This window comes from Athene noctua, chromosome 27 (assembly GCF_965140245.1).
Source record: "Athene noctua chromosome 27, bAthNoc1.hap1.1, whole genome shotgun sequence".
In the NCBI taxonomy this organism is placed as follows: domain Eukaryota; kingdom Metazoa; phylum Chordata; class Aves; order Strigiformes; family Strigidae; genus Athene; species Athene noctua.
Genome location: NC_134063.1, coordinates 4943116 through 4953341, shown reverse-complemented (window position 1 = coordinate 4953341; position 10226 = coordinate 4943116). Strand labels below are relative to the sequence as shown.

The 10226-nt window shown below is 56.4% G+C and overlaps 2 protein-coding genes across 2 annotated transcripts; both read left to right on the top strand.

Moving 5' to 3' along the window:
* Positions 1-735: 735 nt before the first annotated feature.
* LOC141970935 (procathepsin L-like) lies at positions 736-5332 on the top strand. The gene is made up of 8 exons (XM_074927912.1): positions 736-799; positions 2801-2926; positions 3058-3180; positions 3436-3585; positions 3824-4048; positions 4132-4300; positions 4498-4612; positions 4832-5332. The coding sequence occupies exons 1-8, from the start codon at positions 797-799 to the stop codon at positions 4929-4931; spliced, it is 1011 nt and encodes a 336-aa protein (XP_074784013.1). The 5' UTR covers positions 736-796; the 3' UTR covers positions 4932-5332.
* Positions 5333-5834: 502 nt separating this feature from the next.
* On the top strand, positions 5835-9931 carry MYDGF (myeloid derived growth factor). Its single transcript, XM_074927913.1, has 6 exons — positions 5835-6071; positions 6871-6921; positions 7634-7695; positions 8029-8110; positions 8629-8701; positions 9056-9931. The coding sequence occupies exons 1-6, from the start codon at positions 5835-5837 to the stop codon at positions 9133-9135; spliced, it is 585 nt and encodes a 194-aa protein (XP_074784014.1). The 3' UTR covers positions 9136-9931.
* The last annotated feature ends 295 nt before the right edge of the window (positions 9932-10226 follow it).

Here is a 10226-nt window from a genome sequence, read left to right as displayed (position 1 = left end):
GTGTCTGTGGTAAAAGCAAAGCGCTCTGTTCGCTTTCTGAGCCGAGCGGTGGAGAGAATATTAAATCCCTGATGGTCCTCGGGGGAAGCATGATCCAGGCAATTGAAGATGCAGGGTGGAGAGTTGGGAATCCTGGCCTGTGTTCTTGGCTCGGCCATTAAGGCGCTGCGTGACCTTGAGCCGGGCTGACATCTCGTGTCTGTGAGTCCCAGGCGGGGCGCGGGAGGCCGGTACCTCGCCCAGCGCCCCGACTCCCTCCCGTGACTTGGGGGGATGCAGCTGCTCCCGTCCCGGCGCTTCCAAGCGCTCGCAGCTCTGATCCCACGCTAGGACACGCGGAGCTGCTTTTCGCAGGTGCTGGGCCTGCCTATGCTCGCCCTCTCTGGAGCTTAAAGCTTCCAAAACCTGGCCTTGCTGTTTTCCTCTCTATACCAGAGTCAGGCATTAATTAAACGGCTATTAAACACCCTGAGGATGCAAGCTGGAGGCTTCTGTTTTAAATGCAAAGCATCTTGCAGCTGGAACATTTTACTTTCTGAACATAGATGGGAGCCTATTTGTTGCCCCCCTCTTGTCCCCGCACCCAAATAATCATCCTGACTATCGCAGTTGTGTTTTAGCTTCTACTACGCACCCCGCTGCGTAACCCCTGGTGCAGCTTTTGAGGTCGGAGGGGCGGAAGGGGACGTAATGGAGGAAATTGCACATCTCTGAAGTTTACTCGAGACAAGCCTGCCAACAGAAAAGCTGCTCCCCTTTCTCCCTGACATCTTTAGAGCTGGGTTGGTGCTGGTGGATGGTAAGAAGCTTTATTTTGCAGAGTTTGTTTCTTTTCAATCTTAATTTAAACTGCTTTTTCCTGTCCTGAAAGAGCAAGTGTTTCTTAAAATGTCTGCAACGTACTCTTAAAACGCTCTTGTCTAGAAGAGTTTACAAATCTGTCAGCTCCTTTGATCCCCCAAGCTTGCTTCTGAAGCTGTAGGATTATTTGACGCCATAAAAAGCAGTTGGATTTCTTCTTTTGGGGACTGAGAATCCTGAGAGGCATTAACCAGGAAATCACCTACCGCAATCCTGAGCTTTTCAATATGTAACAGGCTCTGTTGGGGATAGAAACACAAATTATGTGGGAGGCCTCCACCCAGCTGTCCTGGGAAAGGTGATGGGAGTGTGAAGCGTGGTGCAGCTGGGTTCGTGGTGTCTCTTTCGGAGAGAGGATTTGCAGCTGTAGCCTGAAGTTGAGTTAATTTCCTGAGTGAGTGGTAACGGCCGGAGGAAGCGGCGGGTGCTGGGGAAACCAGGCAAAAATGCCTCTTCCTCAAGAATTGGGACTAAGCATGAGAGAGGCTTGGGAGGCATTTCTCCCACGAAAACCCAACGTGTGGGGCTTTATTTTTAGGTGGAGGATGTGAAAGGAGAACAGATGTTCTTGAAGACTTATTTTTTACAACAAAAACACTGCTTGAGCTACAAAATTAGCTCAGAAAAGCTTGCTTGAAGATGCTCAGATGGAAAACTTTCTGGCATCTCCATTCCCAAAGCATGTGGAATAAAGGTGTGACGACGGCTCCTGCTCTTGGAAAGCCACGTCAGTGGAAACTCTGTGTTTGGTGATATGGGGTGTCTTGGGCATTTGATCTCTCTCCTCTGCCGTGGCCCTGCCGTGCGCTGCGTGGCTTTGCAGAGCAGCACCCCCAGGATAACTGAAGCTGCTCAGAAATACCAGTCTCCAGCGAAGGAGGCACAGGGCGTGCGGCGGCGATGTGAGGAAGACAAATGGCTGGGGTGGAGGGGGGCTGGCGGTGGCAGGAGCTGGGCTGGGGCGGGGGGAGGGCTGCGTGTGTACGATGGGAAAAAGAAAGGGTGTAAATTGATACTGGAAAGTCCTCGCGCAGGGATTTTGGTGAAGCACGTACGCACAGGCATTCCCCCTTTGTGCTGGGACAGATGGGAAGCTTCAGTCACCAGCGTGGAGCGGCGGCTCCTCTGCCTCCCCGCCTCTGTAGAAAAACCTCTTATCTCTGGTTCCAGCTCAAGCCTCTTGCTTGGGGACTGGTGCAGGTCTCTGCTGGCTTTCCAGTGAAAACCGCTTTGTCCTGGCCCAGCAGCTGCAGCTCTTGTTCCGCTGGGCTCTTCTGCTTCGCCTCGAGTCCCAAAGCTGCTCTGGGTTGGAGCTGGGAGGCTGAGTTGTCCGCAGTGAAGAGGCAAACCTTGCTCTGGAGGGGTCTGGATACAACCCTGCTCATCCTTTTGCTTGGGGCTTGATCCTGCTGGGTGCTGAGTCCCTGAGCAGGGGCTGTGCTCCTTGTCGGTGGTGCAGGGAGAGCTGCTGCGGAGGGGATGCTGCTGTGGAAGGGGAAGAGAGGGACCGTCTGGTGGCAGAGAAAACCGGTGGAATTTTCCAAATAAAATGAGTGGGGAGAGGCAGCATCATCCCTGCTGCTCTTGCTGCCCTTTTGTCTGTGTTTGCTTCCTTCTGCCACCCAGGCTGTGCTCTCTCGTGAAGTTGCTCGTTCCTCTCCTAAAAAGGACAGTTAAATGCCACCCAAAGGACGGCTAAGACCTTCTAAACCTCCTGTCAAAACAGCAGCGTGGCCATGCAAAAGCTGATCCAGCTGGAGGAGCCAACATCTCTCTCTCCCCTCTGGCTTGGCCGCTCTGTTTGCATTTCTCTGCCTCCCCCATCACCTCTAATCCAGGCTTGGAAGGACTCATCCTGCTCCGAGCCCATGGCCCTGGCTGGTGGCCACGGGGCTCAGCCCAGGGCCCCCCCTGACCCCACTCTCGCCGTTGCCCCCAGCCGGGTGCCATGGCTGTGCCGCTGGGGCTGCTGCTGGCCCTGCTGGGCTGCACCGTGGCGCTGGACCCTGCCCTGGAGGAGGCCTGGGAAGGGTGGAAGAGCCTCCACGCCAAGGAGTACCCAGGGGTAGGTCCTGCTCCCCCAGAACCAGCTCGGGGGGGGTTAATCTAGAGCCACCCACGTGCACCCACCCCGTCCCATGTCCCTGTGTTCCTGGGGGACGTTTCTGATCTTGCTGACGTTCTGCCTCATGGCAGGAAGCAGAGGCCATCCGCCGAGAGGTCTGGGAGAAGAACCTGCGGCGCATCCAGCAGCACAACTGGGAAGAGGCGCGGGGGCAGCACGGCTTCCGCCTGGCCATGAACCACTACGGGGACTTGGTACCTGCCCGGCACCTTCCCCTCCCTGCACCCGGGGGCTGCTCCCGCCTGGGTGCATCCAGGGCCTGAGCTGGGGACCGGGGACCTCTTGATGCACCCAGGGCTTGATCTGGGGACCGGCTGCCCCCAACCTGCTTCGCTGAGGTGCCCTTGGGGCTGGGCTGCTTGCCAGGGGTCGGCCAGCCAGGGGGGAATCGTGGTGCTGCTGACTGGGCACTCGTGGCATCACACGAGTTCTCCCTTGGTGACCTGCAGACCGATGAGGAGTTTAACCAGCTCCTGAATGGCTTCAGCCCAGCGTGGCAGGAGGAGCCGGTGCGGGTCTTCCAAGCGTCAGCAGCCCTGAAGACTCCGGCAGAGGTGGACTGGCGGGAGAAGGGCTACGTGACACCTGTAAAGAACCAGGTAGGCACGGGGTGGGGGTCTGTGTGATCAGTGCCAGGAGTCTGGGCAACAGAAACAAGCAGCATCCTTCTCCTGAGCACCGAAAACCTGCAGAACCCAGAGAAGCAGCTCCTGTCGCTTTGGCCACTGCAGTTTTGTAGCTGAGAAGCTGGAGAGCAGCATCGGGGGGTCACAGTGTCCCTCTCCAGCAGTTTTAGGGGTGAGGCTGTGACCCCTCTGCTGTCCCCATCTCACCCAGGGGCACTGCGGGTCGTGCTGGGCGTTCAGTGCCACAGGGGCCTTGGAGGGGCTCGTCTTCAACCAGACAGGGAAGCTGGTGGTGCTGAGCGAGCAGAACCTCATCGACTGCACCCGAAAGCTGGGCAACAACGGCTGCCACGGCGGATACATGACTCGCGCCTTCCAGTACGTGCACGACAACGGCGGCTTGAACTCGGAGCACGTCTACCCCTACACGGCCACGGTAAGGGAGACCTGGTGGCCCCGGGGACACGGCAGAGCAGTGCTGGTGGGTCCCAGCCCCAGCGTCACTCTCCTTCCCCTCAGGACACCTCCACCTGCCAATACAACCCCCAGGACAGGGCGGCCAACTGCTCCGCCATTTGGCTGGTGGCCCAGGGCAGCGAGGCAGCACTGGAGCAGGCAGTGGCAGCCATGGGCCCCGTGTCTGTGGCGGTGGATGCCAGCAGCTTCCACTTCCACTTCTACACGTCAGGTACTGTCTCGCTTTTCATGGCGTGGATGGGGAAACTGAGGCAGGGCTGCCTCGCTATGGGCTGCTGAGCGCTTGTTGAGCTCTGGAGTTTTCCTGGGGCACCCAGCTCAGAGGGATAGGATCCACCACCCTGCTTTCACCTGGAGAAAAAGAAATCAGGGCCGGACCCCGACTCACCCCATCTCTGTCCTTCCCAGGCATCTTCAGCAGCATGTTTTGCAGCCAGCAGGTGAACCACGGGATGCTGGCTGTGGGCTACGGCACGAGCCAGGAGCTTGGGCGCAATGTGAGCTACTGGATCTTAAAGAACAGGTAGGAGCCGAACAGGTTTGTCCCCCCAAACCCACTGCCCCTTTCACCCCCACACACAGCCTGTCTCCCCCTTCCTGCCAGGGTTGGAGCTGCATGGCAGGAGCATCCCTGTCCCTCAGGGTGCTCTGGCTCCTGTGCCTCTCGCTCATCCTCCCTGCGCAGGGACGGTTCTGCATGCGTGGGAACACGGATGTGCTCATTCTCCATCTCTTCCTGCAGCTGGTCGGAGGTGTGGGGTGAGCAGGGCTACATCCGCCTGCTGAAGGGTGCCGACAACCAGTGCGGGGTGGCCAACCAGGCCAGCTTCCCTGCGCTGTGAGCCAGGGCATCCCTCCTTCCTTAGGCAGCTCTCTCTGCCCCGGCTGTGGATCTACGGCTGTTTCCTTCTGGAAAGGAGCTTTTGTTTGTGTGCGGTGAGAAGCAATTAAAAGTGGTACAGCTAATCACCTTGGCCTGCAAACGGTGGCCAGGCAGGGTTTGGTGGCTGAGGCGAGGCTGATGCAGCCCGTCCTTTTCCTGGTGGGAAAGGCGAAGCTCCCTGCACACGATGCTTGGCGAGCGGCGCTTTCTCCGTGCCATTCCTCCCAGTCTGGCCATCTCCTTCCCCTCCTGCGGCCCTTTTTCCTTCCAGCTGCCTCCCAAAGGCTACCAGCCAGGATGGATTTTCTGGCTGTGGCAGCAGCTCTGCCCGACGCTGCAGGAGCTGAGCCAACACTGCTGCCCCTGCACACCCAGCTCTTTTAAAAATGTCTTTACCCCATTAAAATTGCGTGACACAGCAGAAAATGAACCTTTCCCCCCCATTCTGCTCTTTATTTCCTCTCTCGTCCTGAATAATCTGGGGGCTTTGGTGCCTGGCACACACAACCCAGCAGCCTGGAGGGTGAGCCCGGGCCAGGCTGGGGCGAGAGGGGCTGCAGGGACGGCATTTAACGGTCAGTGTGAGGTTAGGGGCTGGACTAGATGATTTTCAAGGTCTTTTCCAACCTCAATGATTCTGTGGCAGGGGACATGGCCTGTGGCAGTGTGGGCTCCCCAGGATGTCCCCCGTGGGAGCAACCACACAGCAGAGCGTGGCCCCAGAGGGGCGCTGGCTGGGGACAGACTGCTGTCGCCTTGTCCCCTTGTCCTATACCCCCGTGGTTCCTCGTCCCTGCGGTCTCTTGTCCCCACCGCGGCCCCCAAGGGGTTAACCCGCCCAGGCTCCCTGCCCACACCCAAGATGGCCGCCGGGGCGCCCGCTGAGCGGCCGCAGCCCGTGTTGACCCTTCCCGCCCGCCGTAGCCCGGGCTTCCTTTCCAAGATGGCGGCGCCCAGCGGGAGGAGCGGCCGGCGGCTGTGGGCCGCGCTGGTGCCCGCCGCTCTGCTGTGCCTGGCGGCCCGGGCCGCGGAGGAGCCGAGCACGGCCGACTTCGACGTGCGGCCCGGCGGGGAGGTTCACTCCTTCTCCCGGAGCCTGGTGAGAGGCGGGGAGGGAGGGAGTGAGGAGAGGGTACGCGCCTCTCTCTGATTGGCTCTGGGGCACGTCGCTCCCGCCTTCCGCCACGGGGACTGGCTGTCAGCGAGGGAAGGCGGGACGAGCTGGTGGCGGGGTAGGGGGGGGTCCGGGCGGGTTGCTAGGGGCGGGTTGCTAGGGGCGGGGGGACTCGGCCTTTGACGGGGGCAGGGGAGGGGGGTCCCCAAGGGGGGTCTCCAAAGGCAGGAGGCTCCCGGGGGGAAGGGGGTCCCCACGAGGGGGTGGGGGGGTGTCTCCAGCAGAAGGGGGTCCCCAAGGAAAATGGGTCCCCGGGGTGAGACAGTCTCCGTGGAGAGGAAGAGGTCCCCAGGGAGGAAGGCCTGCCATGGAGAATGGCCCCTAAGGACAAGGGGATCCCCAAGGGGGGTTCCAAAGGGAGGAGGTACCCCGAGGGGAGGGGAGGGGTCGCCAGGGGGATGAGGGTCTGAAGAAAGAGGGTCCCCACAGGAAGGAGCCTCGCCAGGCGGAAGGGGCGCAATGGAGAAGGGGTTCCTGGGCCCCCACACCCTGAGTTCTCACCCCAGCACCACGGTGTCCTGCTGACACCCCCCGGGCCGGGAGCAAACATGGTGCATGTTCCCCCTCTGTCACCCCCGGGGTGAGACCGCCAGGGGCTCCCCTGTGCTGCAGCCCCGGGGATTCTCTCAGGTATCCCCAGATCTCCCGTCGTCCTGTCTGGGGGTGAATAAAGAGAAGGTCTTGCTGGAGCAAGGCTGCTCATCATCTTCTTCTCTTCTTCCAGGGGGATTACACCTGCACCTTCACATACTCAGCTCAGGGAGGAACGAACGAGGTGAGTTGGGCAAACCAAGCGTTTCCCTTACACTTGGTCTCTGTGGCTGCACAGAGTGAGAAGCTGTTCAGAACGATTTTGTTTGTGATGAGCTGATTCCAGGGACCGGGAGCTGTGAGGAAGGGTGGTTGCATCGTTTCTAATGCTGTGTGTTTGCAAAAGTAATTTGTTGGATTTGCTCCCTGAACGAAGTGTCCTTTGTGTGTTGCAACGATGCTGCGGTTTGCGAGGCCGTGACATTTGTAAGGCTTAACAGATCTCTGGGCTGGATGTCTCTGGAGAACGCAGAGTGACATTTTCATACCCCAGCTGGTAGGAAGGACCGCATAGGAGTAATTCCTGTGTTCTCTAGGAGACTTGAAGGTTTTTTGCAGCTTGTGTTGCTGCTGCAGTTAAGTGCTGTGCAGATACACACTTTGTTATCTGCCAGTTCTGTTAGAATCAGGTCCTTTTAGAGAAAACGAGACTTCAACTTTTTTCTGTAACTGCACTAATGGAACTGTGGAGAGGAGAGGGCAACCAGGCCTTGACCTTTGTGCAACACAAAGTAAAAGGGGCCATCAGCAACTGTTGTGTAGTTCTGTTGTATTATTTTAGGATGGTTGAAACGTGTCATGCCTGCAGCTGGGAGGGGAGGTGACTGGCCTTGGGGGTGAATGGGAAGAGCGAGGCTCTTACCCGCATAAACTCTTTGGACCTTTCCCCTCTGCAGCAATGGCAGATGAACATTGGAGTCAGCGAAGACAACCTGCTCTTCTCCTGCTCTGTCTGGAGGTGTGTTCTTTACCCTCAAACTCTCTGAGACAAAAGCAACAACAAGGCAGGTGGGATCTGGGCCAGGGACCCTGCCTTCTGGCTGGCTTTGCCTCTCTGCAGGGCAGCACCAGAGGGCTTTCCTCTCCCGAGAGATGCTGTGACTCTGGGTGGGCTCTTTAGCCAGACAGCGGTTTATAAATGCCGTGTTCTTCCCCACCTCTCCGCCCTCCTCACTAGAAGGAGCTACAAGAGAACCAGAGGTGGCTGTGGAGGGAGGGGGCCGTGAATCCTGAGCTCATCTGCACGTCCACCCTCTCTGCCGATGCCAAAGACTCTTCTTTCTTGTTTCAGGCCCCAAGGGAAGTCTTATCTCTTCTTTACCCAGTTTAAAGCTGAAGTGAAAGGAGCCAAGATAGAGTATGCCATGGCTTATGTAAGTCCCAGCTGATTGCTTGGAAGCAGGCGTGTGGGAGGCTGCTATAAAACATGAATTGGACATGGAAAACATTTGTTAGACATCCATGCAATAAAGCGTACTCCATCACATCCCTAATTAGAGGGTGGTGGCAGTCAGGAGAGTGGCTGCAGGTAGGCACTCCTGCACCATTTTATTTCTGCTCCCTCGATGCCAAAAGGGGAATCTTGGTTTCCCTCGACATATTGCATGTGGCAAAGTAAATCAAACCTCTGCTGGTGCTTTTGTCTGGTTCATTCTTCCATTTCCCAGCAGTGAGGCTTTCAGTCAGCTGGAGGACACAAGTTTGGGGTTTAATAGGAGATGGGAAAAGAGCCAGAGATTTTCCTTCAGATTTCCTTTTTGGACTTAATTCTTTCACTCCGCATTATTAAAGTGCAAATTTGCTCTTTTTCAGAACGTGCTGTTGTTTGTTTGCTTTAAATGCAGTAGCTTGATTGCCTCAACTGTTTAAACCTTCTTCCTTCCCATTTCAGTCTCAAGCTGCAGTGGGTGGACAAAGTGACATCCCCTTAAAACAGGAAGAATTTGAAATCACCGAAACAACAGGTTTGTGACCCAGAGAACTGTGTGAGAAAGGGGCTGGTGTGGGAGACAAGCCTGGCTGTCTACCAGGAGATGAGTATTTAAGCTTAATGCAGATAGGACAGCGCCGGCTGTGGAGTCAGGGGTACAGTGCTCTTGATCCACAGCTGGCAGCGGGATTTTGCAGGTCCCGTTCCAGTGTAAATGTTAAATTAGCGTGGGGGAAGGATGGGTTTATCACAACATGCTTGTCGCGTGCATAAGAAGGAAGTGCAATGCCCGACTTGCTGGCTTTTTCGTCCTGGAAGGGAACCAGCAGGGCTGTTTTGTTCATGCCTTACCATCTGTTTATCCTGGGCTTGTTTTCTCTCTTTCTAGTGTCTCACAGGGAAGGCAAGTTCCGTTTTGAACTGTCCAAACTCATGATTGTAGCAAAAACGCCCCGTGACGAGCTGTGACCCCGAGGCCAGCGTTGGGCCGGGTGTTTTGGCCAGAAGAGCATGGCAGTTACAGAGGATTGCTTGTTAACTGCGGGTTTTTTTGGTTGGCCAAACCTTTTATGTTTTTCCATATTGAAATGTGCTCGGGTCCAACACAAGTGAGGCTTGGAGGTGTTAAGACAGATGCATTCTGTCTTGTGTCAGAGTAACAATGTGCTTTGCAGCTGGAAACCTCCTCTGAGACTCCTGATCTGCAGCCAGCCATTCTGTCGCCCGCTTTCTGCTTGGTTGATCTGCTGAATATGGTAAAGCTTCCCTGAACGGGGGCTCCTTATCTCCCTCGCTAGGAAGAGCAATGCAAAAAGATAAATGGCTGGATTTAAACACCGTTTGCTAACGGAAAGTTGTTAACTCTGTAGTCCCTGGAGGGGAGACAGGGTTTTTCTCTCTGCAAGCATGACAGGAGGAAATAATTAAATTGGATGGGAGGGGGAAGGAAGGGATAGAGTTGGCCCAAAGCTATCTGACTCCTTGCCAAGCGTGGCTACCGAAGACCAGCTTTGCTGGGGAGGGTGTTGTGGACCTGTCCTAGTGCAGAGCGCGGGCTGGGATAACCTGACATGGGGAAGGCAGAGCTGCTTATTCTGACACAACCCAGGAATCAATCCAAGCACCACTTTCATGTCTCAGTACAACAGCAGGACTATTTTCTACGTACAGAAGTGATTTTTTTCGTATCTAGAGTAATAACAGTGAGGGAATGTGGAGTTCCTTTCCTGTGTAAATACGACACAAATAAAGAAATAAAGCATCATGCTCTGGCCTGAGTTTGCTCTGCTCTGTGACTCCTGCCCTCTCCGACTGGATGCCTTTGGCGTTTCCTTGGCCAAGAGGGGCTGAGGTGTCACGCAGGAGTTTGGAGGCTACAGAGGATTTATGGGGGGTTCTGCCCACCCAAGAGGAGTTTCAGCACGTGAGAGCAAGGCTCCAGCTGCAAATTTACTTCACCCAGCACTGTTGTGACGAGTGCTTTTGGTGCCCTGTGATTATTGTCGTTGGTAGCTGCTTTGCCCATTCTGGGGGGAGTTCCCTGGTTTTTTGGCAGTCTG

Bases quoted from the DNA above. Each gene is read 5' to 3' on its own strand.
- LOC141970935 (XM_074927912.1), top strand. The intron at 3,586-3,823 runs GTAGGCACGGGG...CATCTCACCCAG, and splicing joins TGACACCTGTAAAGAACCAG to GGGCACTGCGGGTCGTGCTG. The intron at 4,613-4,831 runs GTAGGAGCCGAA...CTCTTCCTGCAG, and splicing joins TACTGGATCTTAAAGAACAG to CTGGTCGGAGGTGTGGGGTG.
- MYDGF (XM_074927913.1), top strand. From the start codon at position 5,835: ATGGCCGCCGGGGCGCCCGCTGAGCGGCCGCAGCCCGTGTTGACCCTT. The intron at 6,072-6,870 runs GTGAGAGGCGGG...CTCTTCTTCCAG, and splicing joins ACTCCTTCTCCCGGAGCCTG to GGGGATTACACCTGCACCTT. The intron at 8,111-8,628 runs GTAAGTCCCAGC...TTCCCATTTCAG, and splicing joins TAGAGTATGCCATGGCTTAT to TCTCAAGCTGCAGTGGGTGG.